The sequence below is a fragment of the Spinacia oleracea genome, chromosome 3 (genome assembly GCF_020520425.1).
Source record: "Spinacia oleracea cultivar Varoflay chromosome 3, BTI_SOV_V1, whole genome shotgun sequence".
Classification (NCBI taxonomy): Eukaryota; Viridiplantae; Streptophyta; class Magnoliopsida; order Caryophyllales; family Amaranthaceae; genus Spinacia; species Spinacia oleracea.
This window is the reverse complement of record NC_079489.1, coordinates 135,988,596-136,006,374: the sequence shown is the minus strand read 5'-3', so window position 1 is coordinate 136,006,374 and position 17,779 is coordinate 135,988,596. Positions and strand designations below refer to the sequence as shown.

The 17,779-nt window shown below is 34.1% G+C and overlaps 1 protein-coding gene and 1 long non-coding RNA gene across 6 annotated transcripts; one reads left to right on the top strand and one right to left on the bottom strand.

Moving 5' to 3' along the window:
* Positions 1–258: 258 nt before the first annotated feature.
* LOC130470537 (uncharacterized) lies at positions 259–1,730 on the bottom strand. Its single transcript, XR_008931128.1, has 3 exons — positions 1,502–1,730; positions 645–709; positions 259–533 (listed from the first exon to the last, which is right to left on the bottom strand). It is a non-coding gene; the product is annotated as an uncharacterized lncRNA (long non-coding RNA).
* Positions 1,030–17,101, top strand: LOC110792836 (uncharacterized). 5 transcript variants are annotated; one of them, XR_008931125.1, is made up of 15 exons: positions 1,056–2,102; positions 2,217–2,282; positions 2,380–2,422; positions 2,548–2,714; positions 3,792–3,893; positions 4,119–4,193; positions 4,291–4,394; positions 4,480–4,552; positions 8,175–8,270; positions 9,179–9,243; positions 9,371–9,383; positions 9,472–9,552; positions 10,435–10,543; positions 12,095–12,299; positions 13,230–13,368. XR_008931125.1 is itself a non-coding variant. In XM_056840830.1 (14 exons), exons 1-14 carry the CDS (start codon positions 1,887–1,889, stop codon positions 10,763–10,765), a joined length of 1,314 nt encoding a protein of 437 aa, XP_056696808.1. In that variant the 5' UTR covers positions 1,106–1,886; the 3' UTR covers positions 10,766–11,058. The 5 variants fall into 5 exon arrangements, 1 of the variants encoding a protein (XP_056696808.1); XR_008931126.1 differs by having other exon boundaries at positions 1,083–2,102; positions 8,178–8,270; XR_008931127.1 differs by lacking the exon at positions 4,119–4,193 and having other exon boundaries at positions 1,030–2,102.
* Positions 17,102–17,779: the final 678 nt, after the last annotated feature.

Here is a 17,779-nt window from a genome sequence, read left to right as displayed (position 1 = left end):
AAAATTAGGAATATCAATATACTCCGTAAAAGTTAAGAATATAAATGTAAAAGTTAGCTACAGTGTAGTAAAAGTTACACTAAAATTGGTAAAAGTTACCCAAAATGCCGATTTATTTTTCATAATAAAACAAATAGCCTATGTAGGATTTGAACCTACATCTCCGCGCAAGTTGCACGGTGCTCGACCAGTTGAGCTAATAGGCTTACAATAATAACAACACACAATGTAAAACCAGGAGTGCGTTCTTTTGCTTTCTCCACCTAGGTCTGATGCACTTTTTGAAAGAAATGGCATCAATGCTCTAGAAGTTTACAAGCTTATACACAAATCTTAGAGAAAATCCAAATCCGATTCATTAGACAAAGGCATGTATGGATATCGAAGCCAAACCCAACAGCATAACTCCAGCCAAAAGTGATGAAGTAATTCTAAAGCATGATACCAGACAAATTTCCTTTGTGATTATCTAGGGGAAAGGAGGTCAGAGTGACTTACCTGTTCAGAGGGAATAAGTCTTTAAATGAGGAATGCTGCATATATTCAAACCAACAAGATGAGGGTTAGCAACCAATGACCTATTTAAAAGGCAATTCACTAATTTCCACTGAAATTTTCGTATAAAAAATCATGAGAAACAATACCTATGTAAATCATTTTCCATATATGCATCAAGTGATGAAATCACTAGTGGTAGCTGCTACAACACCTACATCATTTCTAAGCATTTCAGAATAAAAATTTGAGCTCAGGCTTGCAACACTTGCAAAGAATAAATAACCACAGTGCTAACAACAGCAGGATAAAACCAATTCAAATCGGACTGTTGTAACTCTCAGAAAGACATAGATCAGAACAAGGAGCAAAGTGTATTCAACATATGAGGTCAATTCACAGGTGCAAAAAGTTATCTCCTACCCACCGCCACCAACATCATGAAATCCATTTGAAGGAAACAACTGATTCAAGCCTTTTAAACAAGAGCCAATGTTGATAATCCCTCAATAAATCTTTTAAATTTGCAGAATATCAAATAAACAAACCAACAATCCCATAGTAACTCTAAGAAGATATGGTAACAAAAGGAGGATATCAAAGTGAAGCTGCCTCAATGAACTTACTGTACACCCTTTCATTAAACAACTCAAGATCAAAGTGAAGCTGCCTTACTTGTTTATCAGTCATCTCCTCAATATAGTTTAGCAATATCAATCAGATCACCAGACCAAAACAGAATATCAGATCACCAAAACCAAACAGCAGAAATAGTAAGACCAGGAACAACGATCCTCACAGCCACAAATTTAATGAAATAATCAGAATCAAGACAACAACTACTTGGAAAATCAATCAAAATCAAATCAAACAGGCATACGAATAGAGTTTGATTATATACCTATCAATCTAGCAAAACAATAACAAATCCAAATATTTTGATTATATACCTAAATTCCTCAACCTATCCAAAAACGAACTAAATTAAAAGAGATTAAATACATACCTGATACCTAAATTGCAGTGAAGATCAATCATGAGGGAAATTCAAGCTCGAATATGCAGAATTTTATCGCCTTTTGCATCCGATCGCAAATCTTCCTCATCCTCTTTTTCTCTTCTTCGATCTTATGGATTTTTGGCAGCCTTCAAATCTTCTTCAATCTTCTTCAAATTCGATCGGAAAATCATGATTGAATTTGCATAATTTTATCATGTTTTCTCTCTCCTCTGGTTTTTGGATTTTGTTTATTTGGGTTTTGTTTTAATTTTCTCTCTCATGCTCTTAATTTGGCAGGCGTAGAAGGCGACTAAAATTTCGCACGTGTGACAGCTTGGTGTACGTTAATATTAACGTACACCTGTTGCGCGCAAGACCGATTGATGATTTAATGTACGAAGTAATTTACGGAAAACCGAAAGAAACGCTGATTAGAAACCCTCACTCTCTCCTCTGCAAGAAACAGCCGAAAATGGAGGGACTGAAGAAACTTGAAGAAACGCAAAGGATTTTGATGTTCATGGATTCCCAAAACTTCATTTCTCCGACCTCCGCCTCCTCTCACTCGGATTCCCACCGATTTCTCGCTCAATTTCTCCTCTTTTTGGTACTTCTCTCTCCTTTTCTCAATTTTTTGCTCTTAATTCTTGCTGTTTCTCTCACTGTCTCTTTTGCATACTAATTGAACATTTTTTGTATATTAATGATTTCATGAGATTAGATGGAACCCAGTGGAAAACTGAGCATTGAGGACAAATGCAGCTTAATTTCCCAACATTTGCCTAAGGTGATCAATCCAATTTCAATCAATAAATTATGCATTTCCCAGTAATTAATTTCAGACACAGTATTTTCTTAGTTGTATTTGTACATTCATTGCGTAGATTTCACCATCGTTTGTTGAGAAAGCATTGGTGGTTTTGCCTGGTGAGTAAAATCAAAATCTTGCTGATAACAATTACAGTGAATAAGAAGACCCTTTTGGGTTTACGCCACCTACCATTTGGTTAGAGAGTGTTTTTGGCTAGATTTTTACCTCATGGTTATTGCAGGGGAACGAACGGGTGGTTTGGGTGATTCACTGTCTGTCAATCTGGTTAAGGGGAATACTGGTGATGATATTGGCAGCCATGGTTCAAGAATGAATTCGGCATATGAGGATGTAGCTTTAATTGGGTTGGATGCGATGCAACGAGCAAATTCCACACTTGAAGACTTTGTGAGTATTCTTCATTCCTTGGAAGTTTGTCACTTGATCATGATGAACTGACTTGTTGTCAAGCACATTTCAAGTTTAGTGATTGTTCTTGATTGTGGATTGTGTTTATCATTGTATTTGAGAATTTTTCCATGGTTAACTATTATTTGTCATGTTACTATACGGCTTTGTTTGGTACAACATTAGGGAGTCTGGATCCTCTAGAGTTTCAATAAAACTCTACAATGTAGAGTTGTATCTAAACCATACATTTTTAAATCAATGGCTTATTTAGTGGGAAGGGAAAATCAGGGGGTGGATATTGATGAGAAAAAACAGGGGGGATTTTCGAAAGATAATGTATGAGCCATTGATTTTTCATTCAATGGTTTATATTGCTTAAACTCTACCTTGTAGAGCTATTTTAGAACTCTGGAGGATCCAAAACCAACATTAGGAAGGGAAGGGAAGGGAAAAGAAGGGAAAGAGAAAGGAAAAGAAGAGAAAAGAAACTTAATTTATTTTCCGTTGTTTGGTTTGACGGAATAAAGTGAGGGGAAAAGAGAGGAAGATCATTTGACAACTTTTAATTTTCTCTTTCCTTCCGAATTCCCCCCACTTTTGGGAGGAAAGGAAAAGAGAATTTATTAATGATGTTTTCCTTTCATTTTCCTTCCTTTCATAATAAAGCCAATTTAATTTTTGGAACCAAACACTAGAACCCATATTTTTCTTTTCCTTCTGATTCCATTCTACCAAACAAAGCCTACATGCCATTTTACATGGACTTTCAATTCATCCTAACACCTAAATACATGTACTGGATATCCAACTTCAACATTGCAATGGATATTAGCACATTCCAATTTAAATGAGAAACATGTAAAATTTTCCAACACTTGGATTCTTACTCTGGTTGAATGCTTCTAGCCATGGTAGCCTACATAATTACATAGGCTGTGTGCACTTGAAGCTAGCTTGCTTTTTTTGTTTTTGTTTTGTTTTGTCCGGTAGCTGTTTCTTGCTCTTCGTAGTATCTAGTAACAATAGACCTTGTCAAACGCTCATGATTTTAATGTTCACCTGTCCGTTTTGCAGTGTAGATCTTACTTTATGTTCCACGGAATGGATTTGAAAAGGCCAGAATATATATTCAAATACTTACCTGTGCTTTCTTTCGCTGAAAGCTATATCTACCAGGTACAAAGATTTTTTTTTTTCTTGTAACTAGTTCAGAAAGGAATCACTTGGAAATATTTAGGTGGCCATCTGCTTCTCTTACAGGCTTTGTGACAAAACTTTCACGCTGTCTTGTCCTATTAAATGATAGGAAAAATTAAATGTAAAATCCAGTCATTATGTAAATTAGGCAACTAGGGTGGTCTGTCTTTTTGTTTGGTAATTAATATAGCTTTTAATGAACAGTTGGACACGTTGAATGAGAAGATGGTTGATATAACCGTAAACAAAGTAGCTAATCAAGATGGAAAATCTCATGAAGTAAGCTGAAGAAAAGGCTATTTTAGTATTTTTATGGACTCTTCTTTAACATGTTTATATGAGCCAAAAGAATTTTCTCAGTCTTTCATATATCCAGGAAGCATATTCTACCTTGGCATGCAGGCCGGACAAAGTTTTTGAATCAGATCCATTTCGAACACTTACGCTTTTACTTCAATATCATGGGCTGCTGACAGAGAGGTATTGCTTTTAATACATGTCTATGTTGCATTTTTTTTAATGTTATGAAACGTTCAAACAACTTCAAATTTTTTAAAGCATGCAGGATAAGAGAAGAACTGAAATATGGAGAGGAGTACTGGGCTCTAGAAAGAAGGCTTTGTGGTGCTTCAGAACAAGTTGAGTTACTTAAATCCGTCTAAATGCTTCCAGATCTCCACATATTATAAAGAACATACTTAAAGTTTAAAATGCATAGTTACTTAAACTCGAATGAAAGAATGATGTCTGCTCCTGTTCAAGTTGATCATTGTTTCTGGATCCTTTAAGGCATGTATGTGACAGACTAAATCGTACTCCTATCAAAGATAAACCTAAGTTCACAAACTTAAAATATAGCTAGGGAAGTAGAGATCGTATCTGCAGGGAAACAACGTTCTTCCTACTACTAATTAATAGGTCTAGACTACGGGTAACAGTTATTAAAATTTCGACAATAATTAAACGAAGGGAATATCAATATTAAAAGGTCTAGGGCAACAGTTCACTATAAATGTAGACTAGGATTGGACAATGGACAATAATAAACAATTAATAATCATAACCAAGGATAACATGCATATTTCGAATCTTATGAATCCTCTATGAATTACAACTAGCAGGCTCTCGCAATGTACTAGAAATAATCCTATCTAATAGTTCCATATCAAAAACATCAGATTTATACCTTTCGACGCATAATCTAATGTTTATGAAACTCAAACAAAATAGTCCGGCGAACAAACTTGATGAACAATTAATACATACTATAGAAATTAACATCAATAATCCAATATCAAAACCAATCAAATCCCAATCAAACATTCATGGATCCCCTAAACCCTAGAAAATAAACTACTCACACATATTTAAATTAAACAAAACAAACATATTTAATGAAGACATAAATGAAATTGAGTAATTCAAATAGAGAATAAAGCAATACCAATTTGAAGGACGAAGGATTGAACTTCAAAGATCGAAACATGGATTGAAGTTGAAAAGTAATTAACAAGGGTATTCTAGAAATAAACTAAGTGCCAAAAAATCCTGGAAATCTAAAGTGTTTTGTAAACTAATAAAAACTAGTATTTATTGCTTTCCAAAAATTAGGAAAAACCCGGATCATTAACTACGAAAAGTGGAAAAACGAGTCGTCCCCCGATCGGGCTCGAGTAGCAGCAACTGTGAAGAAATCTCGAAATTCAAACCGCTCGATTGACATATCCTCGTCGTTGAACTAATATTCTCTTATCAATAATCTAAACTAACCAATAAGAATAATGGCTAGTATAGGTCGAATCCACTAGGAGTTGTGGGTTTGTAACGATTAGCATTTAACATAAGCTAGTTCGGATAAAAAAAAGGGTTTTGTTTTGGAAAAGACACTAAAAAGGACTAATTGATTAAAAAGAGGTAATAAGGATTAGAGACACTAAGGGTTTGGGGTTCACCAAGGGTTACATGCATTAGGGGATGAAGGGCTTACGAACGAAATATGCAAAGAAAAATTGAAAATGACATCGGCTTATAAAATCACTCTCAAAGTCTCCCGACTCTGAGTGCTTCTCAACTACGATGAATCATGCTCTCGCAATAACCCAAAACTAGAAAGGCAACAAAAATGCTCAAACCGAAATCATACGACACAAGGACTCACAATCACTTGTCAAATCAATGTATCACATTCCATTGACTAAGCAAGGTTACGTCTAACCCAGCAAGCAACGAATAAATCCCTCAACTTATACTTATAATTGCAAAAACTATTAAATTTCTACCTTAAACCCCCAAACATGGAAACTACTCATTCATGGAATTGACAACAAATTTCAACATAATATATTCAATAGGAGAGTTCAATTCCAATAAGTCAAAAGAAAAATCTCTAACCAAATAGTTTAGACTAACTTCATCATGGTAATCGAATCTGTAGACAAAACTATCACCAATAATGTAATCAATATCACTAAATCTTGAGAGATTAGCCAAATAACTAATAAATCTAATCATGGAAGATTAGGGAAATCTAAATAGACAAGCAAAATGGTAAAGGAAAGATAGAAGTGCCTATTTTTAGGGTTTTTGATTAATAAGAAAATAAAGAGAAAAACAAAAGAAAATCAGAAATTAATGATAATAAACGAAAGTAAGAGTTGAGAAGTGTTGCAATGAAACTTCAAATCCAAGATTAGGGAGAATCCCAAACATAAATGAGCAATCAATGAAGTCCCCTACTTTCTCTCTCTAAAATAAATCCAGACTATTTTTGCTCAAAACTAAAGTAAGTCTAAAAATGCCCTAAAAATCTATAAATACCCCGAAAAAGAAGACAACATAGACAGCAGGTTCGGCCGAACAAAGATGGAGTTCGACCGAACTGAAGGGTAGGTTCGTCCGAACCGGTGATGTGTTCGACTAGCAAAGATCAGGAACTCCCCAAACATTGAAGTTCGACCGCACTTGAAGATATGTTCGCCCGAACTACAAGGTAGGTTCGGCCGAACCTATGGTGTATTCGACTGAACCCAACAAAGATCAGGAACTCCTCTAAAGCTGAAGTTCGGCCGAACTTGAAGGAGCTCGACCAAACCATTAGCTAGGTTCGGCCGAACGTCCTCAAGGTTCGTCCAAACTGTTGCATTCCTTTGTTTGACTATGTTCTGGTTCGGCCAAACTCTTAAGGGTTCGACCGAACTTCTTGACTTCCCTTGAATTCTTTGGCTTCACAACTTCTTCTTTGCTTCGACTCCTCCTTAGCATGATGTTGATTTCCGTTGACTTTCTCGTCCACTTTACCTATTTTCCTACACATTAGCACACCCGTGAAAAACAAAAGCTTCCCCAAAGAATAAGGAAAATAAGGTAAATGTGGGTAGCCGAGTCAATTAAACAAGGAGAGAACAAGGGAGAATAAAACAAGAGTAAGGGTGAAAAAAAAGAAGCAAAATACTACCCTAGGAGTGTCATAAATGTCACTCATCAAACTCCCCCAAGCTAGGCTTTTGCTTGCCCTCAAGCAAAACAAAGAGAAGAACGGGACAAGAGAATGATTTTATTTAAAACAAAAGGAATGAGAAAAAGGGAAAGAAAATGTACACTAACTCACTTTCATATGAATCACGATTGCACTTAACATATGCAACAAGCACTTTAAACCCCTAAGTCATTCTAGAGGGCGAGTGAGATTCACAAAGGTTTTCCTCGAGTTTCACCCATAACTCAATTGAAAAGAGCAATAAAGAGATAATCCTTTTAATTGTTGTTGTTTTTTCAATTTTTTTTTTTAACTTTTTGAAGTTAGTCATGTCCAAGCCAACCCATCACGGAAATAGTCCACAAATTAAGACAATTGAGTTACAAATGTATGCCAAGGTTAAGGGTAGAGGTGAGGACTAATCTAGATTGTTAGAGAACACTTCTATTGCCACTTTTACTTGGTACATTAGAGCATATCGAACACACCACCGGTTTGATGACGAGAGAGTCTAAAACCAATGCATCAATATGCATGTATTCTACCATTGTCTGATGACGAGAGAGCCTGATTTATAGAAGTATAGTTTGCAAATAAAGACTATCCCCCTTATGAATTATATTGAGTGGATACATATCTCACTCATTGTCCATATTTCCATTGGAATGAGAATTCACTAATGCAAATGTGCAATTCTTTTATTGACGGAGTATTTAGACCATTTCAAGTTTGTGAAGACCTGTTTTTATTAATTTAACACGTTGTTTAATTGAATTTCTGTACAGCAGATTTCAATTGAAGATGCATTGAGAGCTATTCATCTAAAATCTTTCGATTATCGGGTGTTGAATCTTCTTTTGTATCAGCTGCGGGGAGAACAGGTATTTCCTTCCTTTGCTTCTCTAGGTGTTAAACTATCTAAATATACACCCCGACACTCTGACACTTTATATGGGGGGAAGCACATTAAACATAATCTGATTTGGTTCAATTAAGACTATTTTCCCTTATACGACTTTGACTTTGTGGGGTTTAGGATTCTTGAGCATACTGTAGCTAGTTTCTTGCCTCTCACTCTCAACAGCCCACCAAGCTCCTGTTGCTAGTTAGTTATTCCTGGCCATTTTGCATGTTTTCTGGTTTACCTGGCTCGTTTCTTCTGCATCCTTGTCCGCTTGTTTCTGGGTCGTGGTTTCAAGTCTTTCTTTGCAGTATTTTACTTTTTAAGTTTTTAAGCGTCCTCTTCATAAATGCTCCCTTAGGCCCTTAGATTTTCTTTCAGACACTTCTTTCTTTTCTATCTCGCTCTGTTCAAACTATTCCTTCAGAAAATCCTTGTTGAATTATCAAGGTGAAATTACTTCGGTGGAGGGATTCTTCTAGTTGCATTGTTTCTCTCAATCCCTTCATGGTCCGGTTTCTCTTCATGGTCCGGTTTCTCTTCATGGTCATGAATTCATGATATGTTAGCCTATTAGATAATATCCACTCTCTACATTATCTTAGTGTGCTTATTAGTGATAATTGCCTGTGTTGCTAGAAACTGCTTGTGAACCCGTGCACTTCAATAAATTCTAATCAGAGGACCTAATACAATGTGGTTGTGCAAGCTACAAATTTCTTGTTTGTTGTGTACTCTCCCTCCCTTCTTAAAGATGAATAGATTCTCCAAGATGTGTGATCCGATGTAGCATGCTTCACTTATCTTTACTTTTTGAAGTGTATTTCATGCCGGTTCATTTACCCACTTCTCTAAGGCTGATGGTATTTATTTGAAGTTTCAATGAAGGTTAATGATCTGCATATGGAATTCTTGACAGTCTCCGAATATCTAGTGGAGGTATCAGATGATCTGTGAGTAACTTTCCTTTAGTATTTATGCGAGCCACTGATGTCCTTTTATACACAACGAATGATTACACGTTTACATGCTGTTGATTATCATTCTCTGCTGATTGATTTGGAGATTATGATGCATCAGGTTTGACTATGAGGTCAGTCTATGTTCAAAGTCTTTTGAAACTACGGAGTATAATTTATGCTTTAAGGTTGCCTGTGCTTAACATGTGGGTTCTTGTCCAGGAGGATGTGCTGGAGAATAATTTCAATATCTTGCGCATGTTTGTCAGAATATATGGTGTTTCTGCGGCCCCCACCATGCTAGTGAGTTGTGCCATGCTTTTTACTAATAAATTGGAGTTATGGCTTTGTTCTTTTCCCTTAAAAAAATCCAGGGAAAAAAAGTTTAGAGTAGTACCAATGAGTTCAGATATAAGGCTACCGAAGTTCAATTAACTAAATGAGTTCAGATACGGGCCAACAAGGTCATATAAGAGCAGTTTGAAAAAAAAGGTTTTTCGGGTGAAAAGAATGAAGCCCAAGTCCTGCTCTTTGAACTGCTACCATAATTAGTTCGATAAGTTTCACCAAATGTAGAAAGGGCATAAATCTTGAGGCGCCAACGTGTGGTTAATAACTGAGGGGGTGTTTGGTTCGCGAACTCTAGGTATGAGGTATGGGTTTAGAATGGTCTAAACCCATACAATTTGTTTGGTTGGTAATTTTTTAAGAGTTTCAAACTCATACCTAAACCCTCAAGGTATGGGGTCTAAACCTTGGGGGGGAGGTGGGTTAGGTTTCAAATAAAAGGAAAAAACTCATTCCCAATATGAACCAAACACATGATATTAAGAATCAAGTTTCAAACCCATACCATCTTGATATCATTCCTGATTCCAACCCCATACCACTGTGCGAATCAAACGCCCCCGAGAGGGTTAGAGAACAGTATGACAACAATATGACCTTTATTTCTAATAGATCAAGGTCTAATTTTTTCAATGATAGCTATGTGTCCATTATCAAGTTTCATCTGGTCTCACCAAGATGTCTTTCATTGGTGCCTGTGAACTCTGGTGAATATTTTTTCCTGGTTCACTGTGTATGTACCTGTAAATTCTCGTTCTCCATAAATGATTGATTACTTTGAACTCTAATGCTTATCTGTGATCATCTGTTTGGAAATGTGAATTTCTGACTACCTAGGCTAAATGTATTGCTGAGGCTGAAGAGAAGTATGAAAAGCTGTCAAAAGCTTTGGATCCCGAGTTGTATTCGAGTTACAAAATAAGATGTGAAGAAGCCACCAGGGAAGGTAGAATTTTTTCCTACTTTCTGGGTGTTTCTATGATATCAGAATGCTAGAAACTTGTGTACTTAACATTCAGTCAAAACCTTAAATCTTCATTGAGGAAATTTGTATGGTGTTGTAGGTGGGAATAAATCTGGATATTCTCTTGGATCATGGACTATACCACCTCTAATAGTAGATGAGGAGCTATATAGATCTAGCATGCTTAAGGATTCAACTAATTGACTACCTAACCCCATCTGGTTTGGAACTCCACTGGGAATCTTGTTGGGTCTGCACTTTTAGAGTTTCAGTGGCTAAATGATGTTGCTGATGAGAATACTGTAATTCTGGATTATTCTGATTTCCCTTTCTTAGTTTAGGGGTGGTGTGAAGTTGCATTGTTTAAATCCAGATTGTAACCCAGATTGATTTGTTTGAGCTAAACATCAATAGTCCCTGTAAGAATTTGTTGCTGAGAGAATCAGCTATTTGTGTGACCAACTCTTGTGTTTGTAATCATTAACTTTTTCTTTTAAGTAGGGCTTGTGAAGCAAACTTATGCACAATGTTTTATGCATCTATAAGCAGTGAATCGCACATGGTGATGTGTAGGTGCATGAAGATTTGATGTTATTTTTGTAAATCCTCACCAATTAACAAAAGACAAAAGAATGTTAATGAAATAGAACCCAATACGCTGATGGGCTTTCATGATTAGCCCATGGATGAAAATAGTGAAACTTTCATGATTGCCGCTAGGTTAGGGTTAGGGATGTCAATGGGGCGGGTTTCGTGGGAGACCCGCCCCGCATCCGCCCCAAGTAGGCGGGAATAGAGGTAGGTTTGGCGGGTGATGGGTATAAAAATCGTACCCACCATGGGTGATGGGGCGGGTGTGGATTTTGTGTTGAACCCGCCCCATCCCCGCCCGCCCTGTCCCATCCACGCCCGCCCCGCTTCATACCCGCTATGGGTGATGGGGTGAGTTTGAATTTATTTGCATCTTTAGGTGATAATATAAATTTAGGTGAGATTTTTATGTTTTTTGTTTGGATTTTTTTTTGTTATGACGAGTATTTTTTCCGATTATATAGGTTACTTTAGTCATAAGGTATATTTTTACTATAGTTAACTTTTATTACTCCGTATATATGGCAAATGTTTGATAAATAAGAAAAATTAGGCGGGTATTAGCGCGGGTATGAAGCGGGGATAAGACGGGAATGGATACCCAGTTGGGTGGCGGGGCGGGGATGGATTTTAGCTTACACCCGTTGGGGCGGGAATGGGGATGGATTTTGTACCCGCCATGGGTGATGGGGCGGGAATGGGGATAAAATTTTTATTTACACTATAGTAAACCTGGTCCATGCTATGGACCAGGGTATTATAGTGTTTGCGTTGTTGCGTGCGAGAAGTTGCTTGTAACTGTCACGTGCTTTCCTAATTATATATATGTTTTTTTTTTAATTTCCTTTTTCCCGGCTTTTGAACTTCTCACTCAACTTCTCTCTCTAAACTGTTTCCCAACTTCTCTCTGAATTTCTCTCTCCATTTCAAATTTAATTTCAGTGATTATTTTCATCCATTTGCATCAAATTACTCTTCCGATCTTCTTTTTTCTAAAAAATGGTGAAGAAAGCGGCACCGAAGAATCCGGCAGCGAAGAAACCGGCAGCGAAGAAACTTGAATTCGACAATTCCGTCGCTGAAATGGCTGTTGAAGCTCCTCGAAGGCGAGGAAGAAGGCCAAATGCTGTTTCTGAAGAAATTCCTGGTAATTCGAACTTATTTTTTGTTTGATTTTGAATTATTGAAATGTTTGTGGTTTTTGCTGAAATTAGGTTTAGTGTTTCATGCAGTTACTGTTTCAAAGATATAGTTACCTTTTATTTGCTGTTTCTGAAGAAATTCCTGTTAATTCGAACTTATTTTTTGTTTGATTTTGAATTATTGAAATGTTTGTGGTTTTTGCTGAAATTAGGTTTAGTGTTTCATGCAGTTACTGTTTCAAAGATATAGTTACCTTTTATTTGCTGTTTCTGAAAAAATTTCTAGTAATTCGAACTTATTTTTTGTTTGATTTTGAATTATTGAAATGTTTGTGGTTTTTGTTTGAAGTTACTGTTTCAAAGATATAGTCACTTTTTATTTTATGTTACGAAGTTTAAGTGTTTTTATTAGTGACTGGTTTGTTCGTAGTTTTTTAGAGTAATTATATTTTTAAAAGGTTACTATATTTCTAAAACAGTAACTATGTTTTTAAAATAGTTACTGTCTTTTTAGAAAGTAAATTAACTTTAAAATAGTAACTATGTGTTATAATTAGTTACTATCTTTTTTAGAAAGTAAATATAACTTTAAAACAGTAAATATGTGTTATAAATAGTTACTGTGTTTTTAGAAAGTAAATAAACTTTAAAATAGGAACTATGTGTTATAAATAGTTACTATCGTTTTTAGAAAGTAAATATAACTTTAAAACAGTAACTATGTGTTATAAATAGTTACTATCTTTCTTAAATGTTATTATAAAATTAAACAGTTACTATGTCTAATAAATAGTTACTATCTGATTTAAATGGATACTCTATGTTTATGTATTTATTATATTATTTGAAAGGTTACTATATGATTTTATTGGTTACTATGTGATTGTAATGGTTACTATATAGTAATATTTTGTTTTATAATTGTTTTGTTTCAGTTGCTAAGGAATCTGTGTCTATAAAGAAGAACAAAAAGGCTGGCAGTCCGAAATCAAAAGCAATTGCGCTTGTATCTGAAAAAGAACCAATTGAAGAAGAACAACCTAATCAACTAGTTTTACAAAATTCTTCTCTGGTTGACGTTCCACAGCCTGAATCTCATCAACTTCATTCACAAGTTTTGAAAGAAGTTGGCGCTGATGGCCTGCCTATCGTGTAAGTGTTAGTTTAATTTAGTTAATTGTTCTAAATAGTTACTATATGTTCAAAATAGTTACTATGTTCTAAATAGTTACTATATTTTTTAAAATAGTTACTATATGTTGTAAATAGTTACTATATGATTCCAAAGGTTACTATATGTTGTAAACAGTTACTATATGATTCCAAAGGTTACTACATGTTTTAAATAGTTACTATATGATTCCAAAGGTTACTATATGTTTTAAATAGTTACTATATGTTTTGAAATATGTTCTAAATAGGTTCTATGTGTACTATGTTTACAATAGTTACTATATGACTCCAAAGGTTACTATATGTTTTAAACAGTTACTATATGTTCTAAATAGGTTCTATGTGTACTATGTTTACAATATTGACTATATCAAAGGTTACTATATGTTCTAAATAGTTACTTTATGTTTTAAACAGTTACTATATCTTCTAAATAATTACTATATGTTATAAATAGATTCTATGTGTATGTGTAGTATAGTTACTATATTATTTGAAAGGTTACTATATGTTTTAAACAGTTACTATATTTTCTAAATAGTAACTATATGTTTCTAATAGTTACTACATGTTTTAAACAGTTACTATGTGTTCTAAATAGTTACTATATGATATATAAAGCTGACTTACTTTCATTATTCATTTTTTTCAGGTTTAATTTTGATACACAATGTTCAGGAGGATCATTGTGTAAATTAATTAAAGACTTCTCTCCTGATCAAAAGGCAGTTGTTCAAGAGATAGGGTTTGGAGGATTGTTAGGCCTTCAATTAAGTCGAAAAAACACTCAGATGATGTACTGGTGCATCAAGTGCTTTGATGGTGTGAGTTCTCTGTTTACAATCAGTGATTCCAAGCAATTTGAAATCACTGATTATGATGTGTACGATTTGTTTATGCTCCCCCTTTCTGAGCTGGAGGTTGAAGGGGTTAAACGTGGGCGCAATTCCACTAATCCTGATTTTGATTTGAAGATCAAGTGGAGAAAAGAGTTCGGTTTTGAAGAGGTCAATGCTCAAATTCCTATAAGGTTGCTTGAGGACAAGATTAAATTGTTGACAGATGGTGGTGATCTGTTTAAACAATTATTTGTTTTTGTTGCTTTCTCTACATTTTTTACTCCAACAGCCAATAGGACTGTAGATTTGAGATTGGCTAAGGCTTTGGAAGATCCTAAAATGATTTCCAAATACAATTGGTGTAAATACGTTCTTGACGTATTATGTGAGGAAACAGTGAAATTTAAAAATAGTTTATTGAAAGGCAAAGATCAAAAGACATTTGGAGGCTGTGTTGTGTTTTTGCAACTTGTGTATTTTCAGAGGATTAAGTTTAGGAATTCCAGTGGTATTCCTGATCAATTACCTCTTATTCAGCATTGGACATCGAAGATGGTAACCGATCGGATTCATGCTGAAAATGCCAATATGAGTGCATTATATGGTTCTGGTATATTGGAGAAGGGGAAGTATCCAATTTCCAAAAAGTTTGTTTTTGTTGATGGTCAAATAGATTTGACCCAAATCAAATCTATTTCGAAAGAAAATGAAGCAGGCAGCAGTGGGGGAAGAGCTGAACAACCCTATGTTGGGCGTCGAATTCCAAGTCGGCGTCCTAGGATTCTTCAGTTTGAAATCCCTAATTCTCATCCTACAGATGAAGAAATTTTCTCTAAAGCCACTGATGTAAGTTTATTTTATTATTGATATATTTGTCAATATATAGTATAGTTATTTTTTATATGCTATAGTTATCTTTTATACACTATTGTTATCATTATCTTTGGTTTAGTAAATGTAGGTATATATAATTATCTTTTATATTCTATAGTTATCTTTTCTGTACTATAGTTATCTTTCATACACTATGTTACCATTACTTTGTTTTAACAAATAGTAACTATATGTTTTAAACAGTTACTATATGGTATAAATAGTTACTATATGTTTTATGTACTATAGTTATCTTGTGTATACTATAGATATCTTTTATATACTATAGTTACCTTTTATTTACTATAGTTATCTTTTATTTTCTATAGTTATCTTTTATATTCTATAGTTACTTTTCATATACTATAGTTAACTTTTATACAGTTATCTTTATATACTATAGATACCTTTTCTTATAATATTTTTTGTATTTTTAGTTAAATTTTCATATTATGTTCCATATTTAAATTTATGTATTTTGTTATTAGGATTTTCATGGTCAGTGGTTGTTGATGAAGAGAGATCTGGATGTAGTTTCAGCCATCCATGCTGAAGAGCTGTTCAAATTAAAGGCTTCAATGCCTTCGCAGAACCATGGCGATGATATTTTGGAAAATTCCACTTATCAAAAGATGGTTGATGAGTTGGTGGAGATTCATCAGTTGGTGAAGAATCTACCAAATGGTTGGAATGACATTTTTGGTTCAAGTAACAATCCAGTTGTTACTGCTGCCCTCAACCTTCTGCCGTTGTTCCAACTGAGCCTGCAGTTGTTACAGCTGCTGTTGTTGATGCAACAACATCTACCGAAGCAATTATTCGAGAAGTTGATCCTGACACTCAAATAAATGCAGTTCTTGATTCTTTGAAAAGCAAAGATAAAGAAATTACGGAGGATGATGATGAAGAAATAGAAGAATATGAGCGCGTGTGGGCTGGATTTCAAAAATGCATCATTAACAACCATGCTGTATCAAGAGTGAATGTCAGTGTCTATGGCATAGAGGAAAATGTGATGTTTATGTCTCCGTTTATGATAGCATTTGAAGATTTAATGAGGCATCTTCCAACATTTGTTCAAGAAGCTGTGGACTTTGCTGCTCTGACTGATGGAGAGGGTATTTTGACTGAGTAAGTAGAAGTTTTCTCATTTAATAATTTATAGTTACCTTTCAAATAATATAGTTACCATTCATATATTATAGTTACCTTTCATATATTATAGTTACCTTTCATATAATATAGTTACCTTTCATATAATGTAGTTACCTTTCATATAATATAGTTACTTTTTATTATTTATAGTAACCCTTCATATAATATAGTTACCTTTCATATAATATAGTTACCTTTCTTAAAAGTGAAGTTGTTGCCCTAACTTTATAGTAACCTTTCATATAATATAGTTACTATTTGTATACTATAGTATCCTTTTGTTTACTATATTTACCTTTTATATTCTATTGTTACCTTTTATTTATTATAGTAACCTTTATAATTCTTCTGACATATTTATTGTTTCTTTTTTATGTTTTTCAGTGATAAAGTTATAGAATACAATCATTTTATTGCGGTAGGAAGAGATGACATGTGGACCCTTCCTTCCACATTTGATATTCTTTTGATTCATATTGAAGCTTGGGCTTTTTTATTGAATGAAAATGAAAGGAATCCTGCTGGTTCTCCTCAGAAGCTGTTTTTAGGTGGCACATATTGTGTAAGTTATATTTTTAATAATATAAAATGTTAATTATTTTAAATTTTTTTGGCCTTTGTTTAATTTTTCTTTTAATATTGATTTGCAGAAATATGTTGCTGATTTGATTGAGAAACCAGGCAATGAAAAAATCTTGTCTGAATTATGTGTTTGTCTTAATTATGGTGTGAAAGATGTAAATGGAGTTCAATCGTTGAAAGATTGTAATATGGTATGATTTATATTTTCTTTATATAACCATATTATCTTCTTTTTTTTGTCCCCTTTCTTGTAGTTGTAATCTGTTGTTTTTCTTTTTTATATAGATTTTTGCTCCTGTTCTGATTGAAAACCCGAAGCATTATTACCTGTTTGTCATTAGTATGAAAGACAAAAGTGTCTATTTCTTTGATAATATGCTTCTGGAACCAAAAGAGATGGAACAAAGGAAGAAAGCTTATTCTGTCTTGGTAAGTTTTTTTTATAGTTACCTTTTTTGTTGTTGTAGTTACTCTATAAATGTTATAGTTACCTTTATATTAGTCTTTCTTTTTTAGAGGAACTATATTTTTGACAAGGTTACTATTTGTTTAAAACAGTAACTATGTTTTTAAAATAGTTACTATCGTTATAAAATAGTTACTATATGATTCCAAAGGTTACTATATGTTGGTAATGGTTACTATATGATTTTAATGGTTCCTATATGATTCTAATTGTTACTATATGATTTTAATAGTTACTATATGATTTTAATGGTTACTATATGATTTTAATAGTTACTATATGATTTTTAACCAACTGGTAATAGTTACTATATGATTTTAATAGTTACTATATGATTTTAATTCTTACTATATGTTGGTAATAGTTACTATATGATTTCAAAGGTTACTTTATGTTG

Coding starts and splice junctions, on each gene's coding strand:
- LOC110792836 (XM_056840830.1), top strand. CDS start 1,887: ATGTACGAAGTAATTTACGGAAAACCGAAAGAAACGCTGATTAGAAAC. Junction 8,271..9,178: donor ATCAGCTGCGGGGAGAACAG/GTATTTCCTTCC, acceptor GTTTCAATGAAG/GTTAATGATCTGCATATGGA. Junction 10,544..10,661: donor TGAAGAAGCCACCAGGGAAG/GTAGAATTTTTT, acceptor ATGGTGTTGTAG/GTGGGAATAAATCTGGATAT.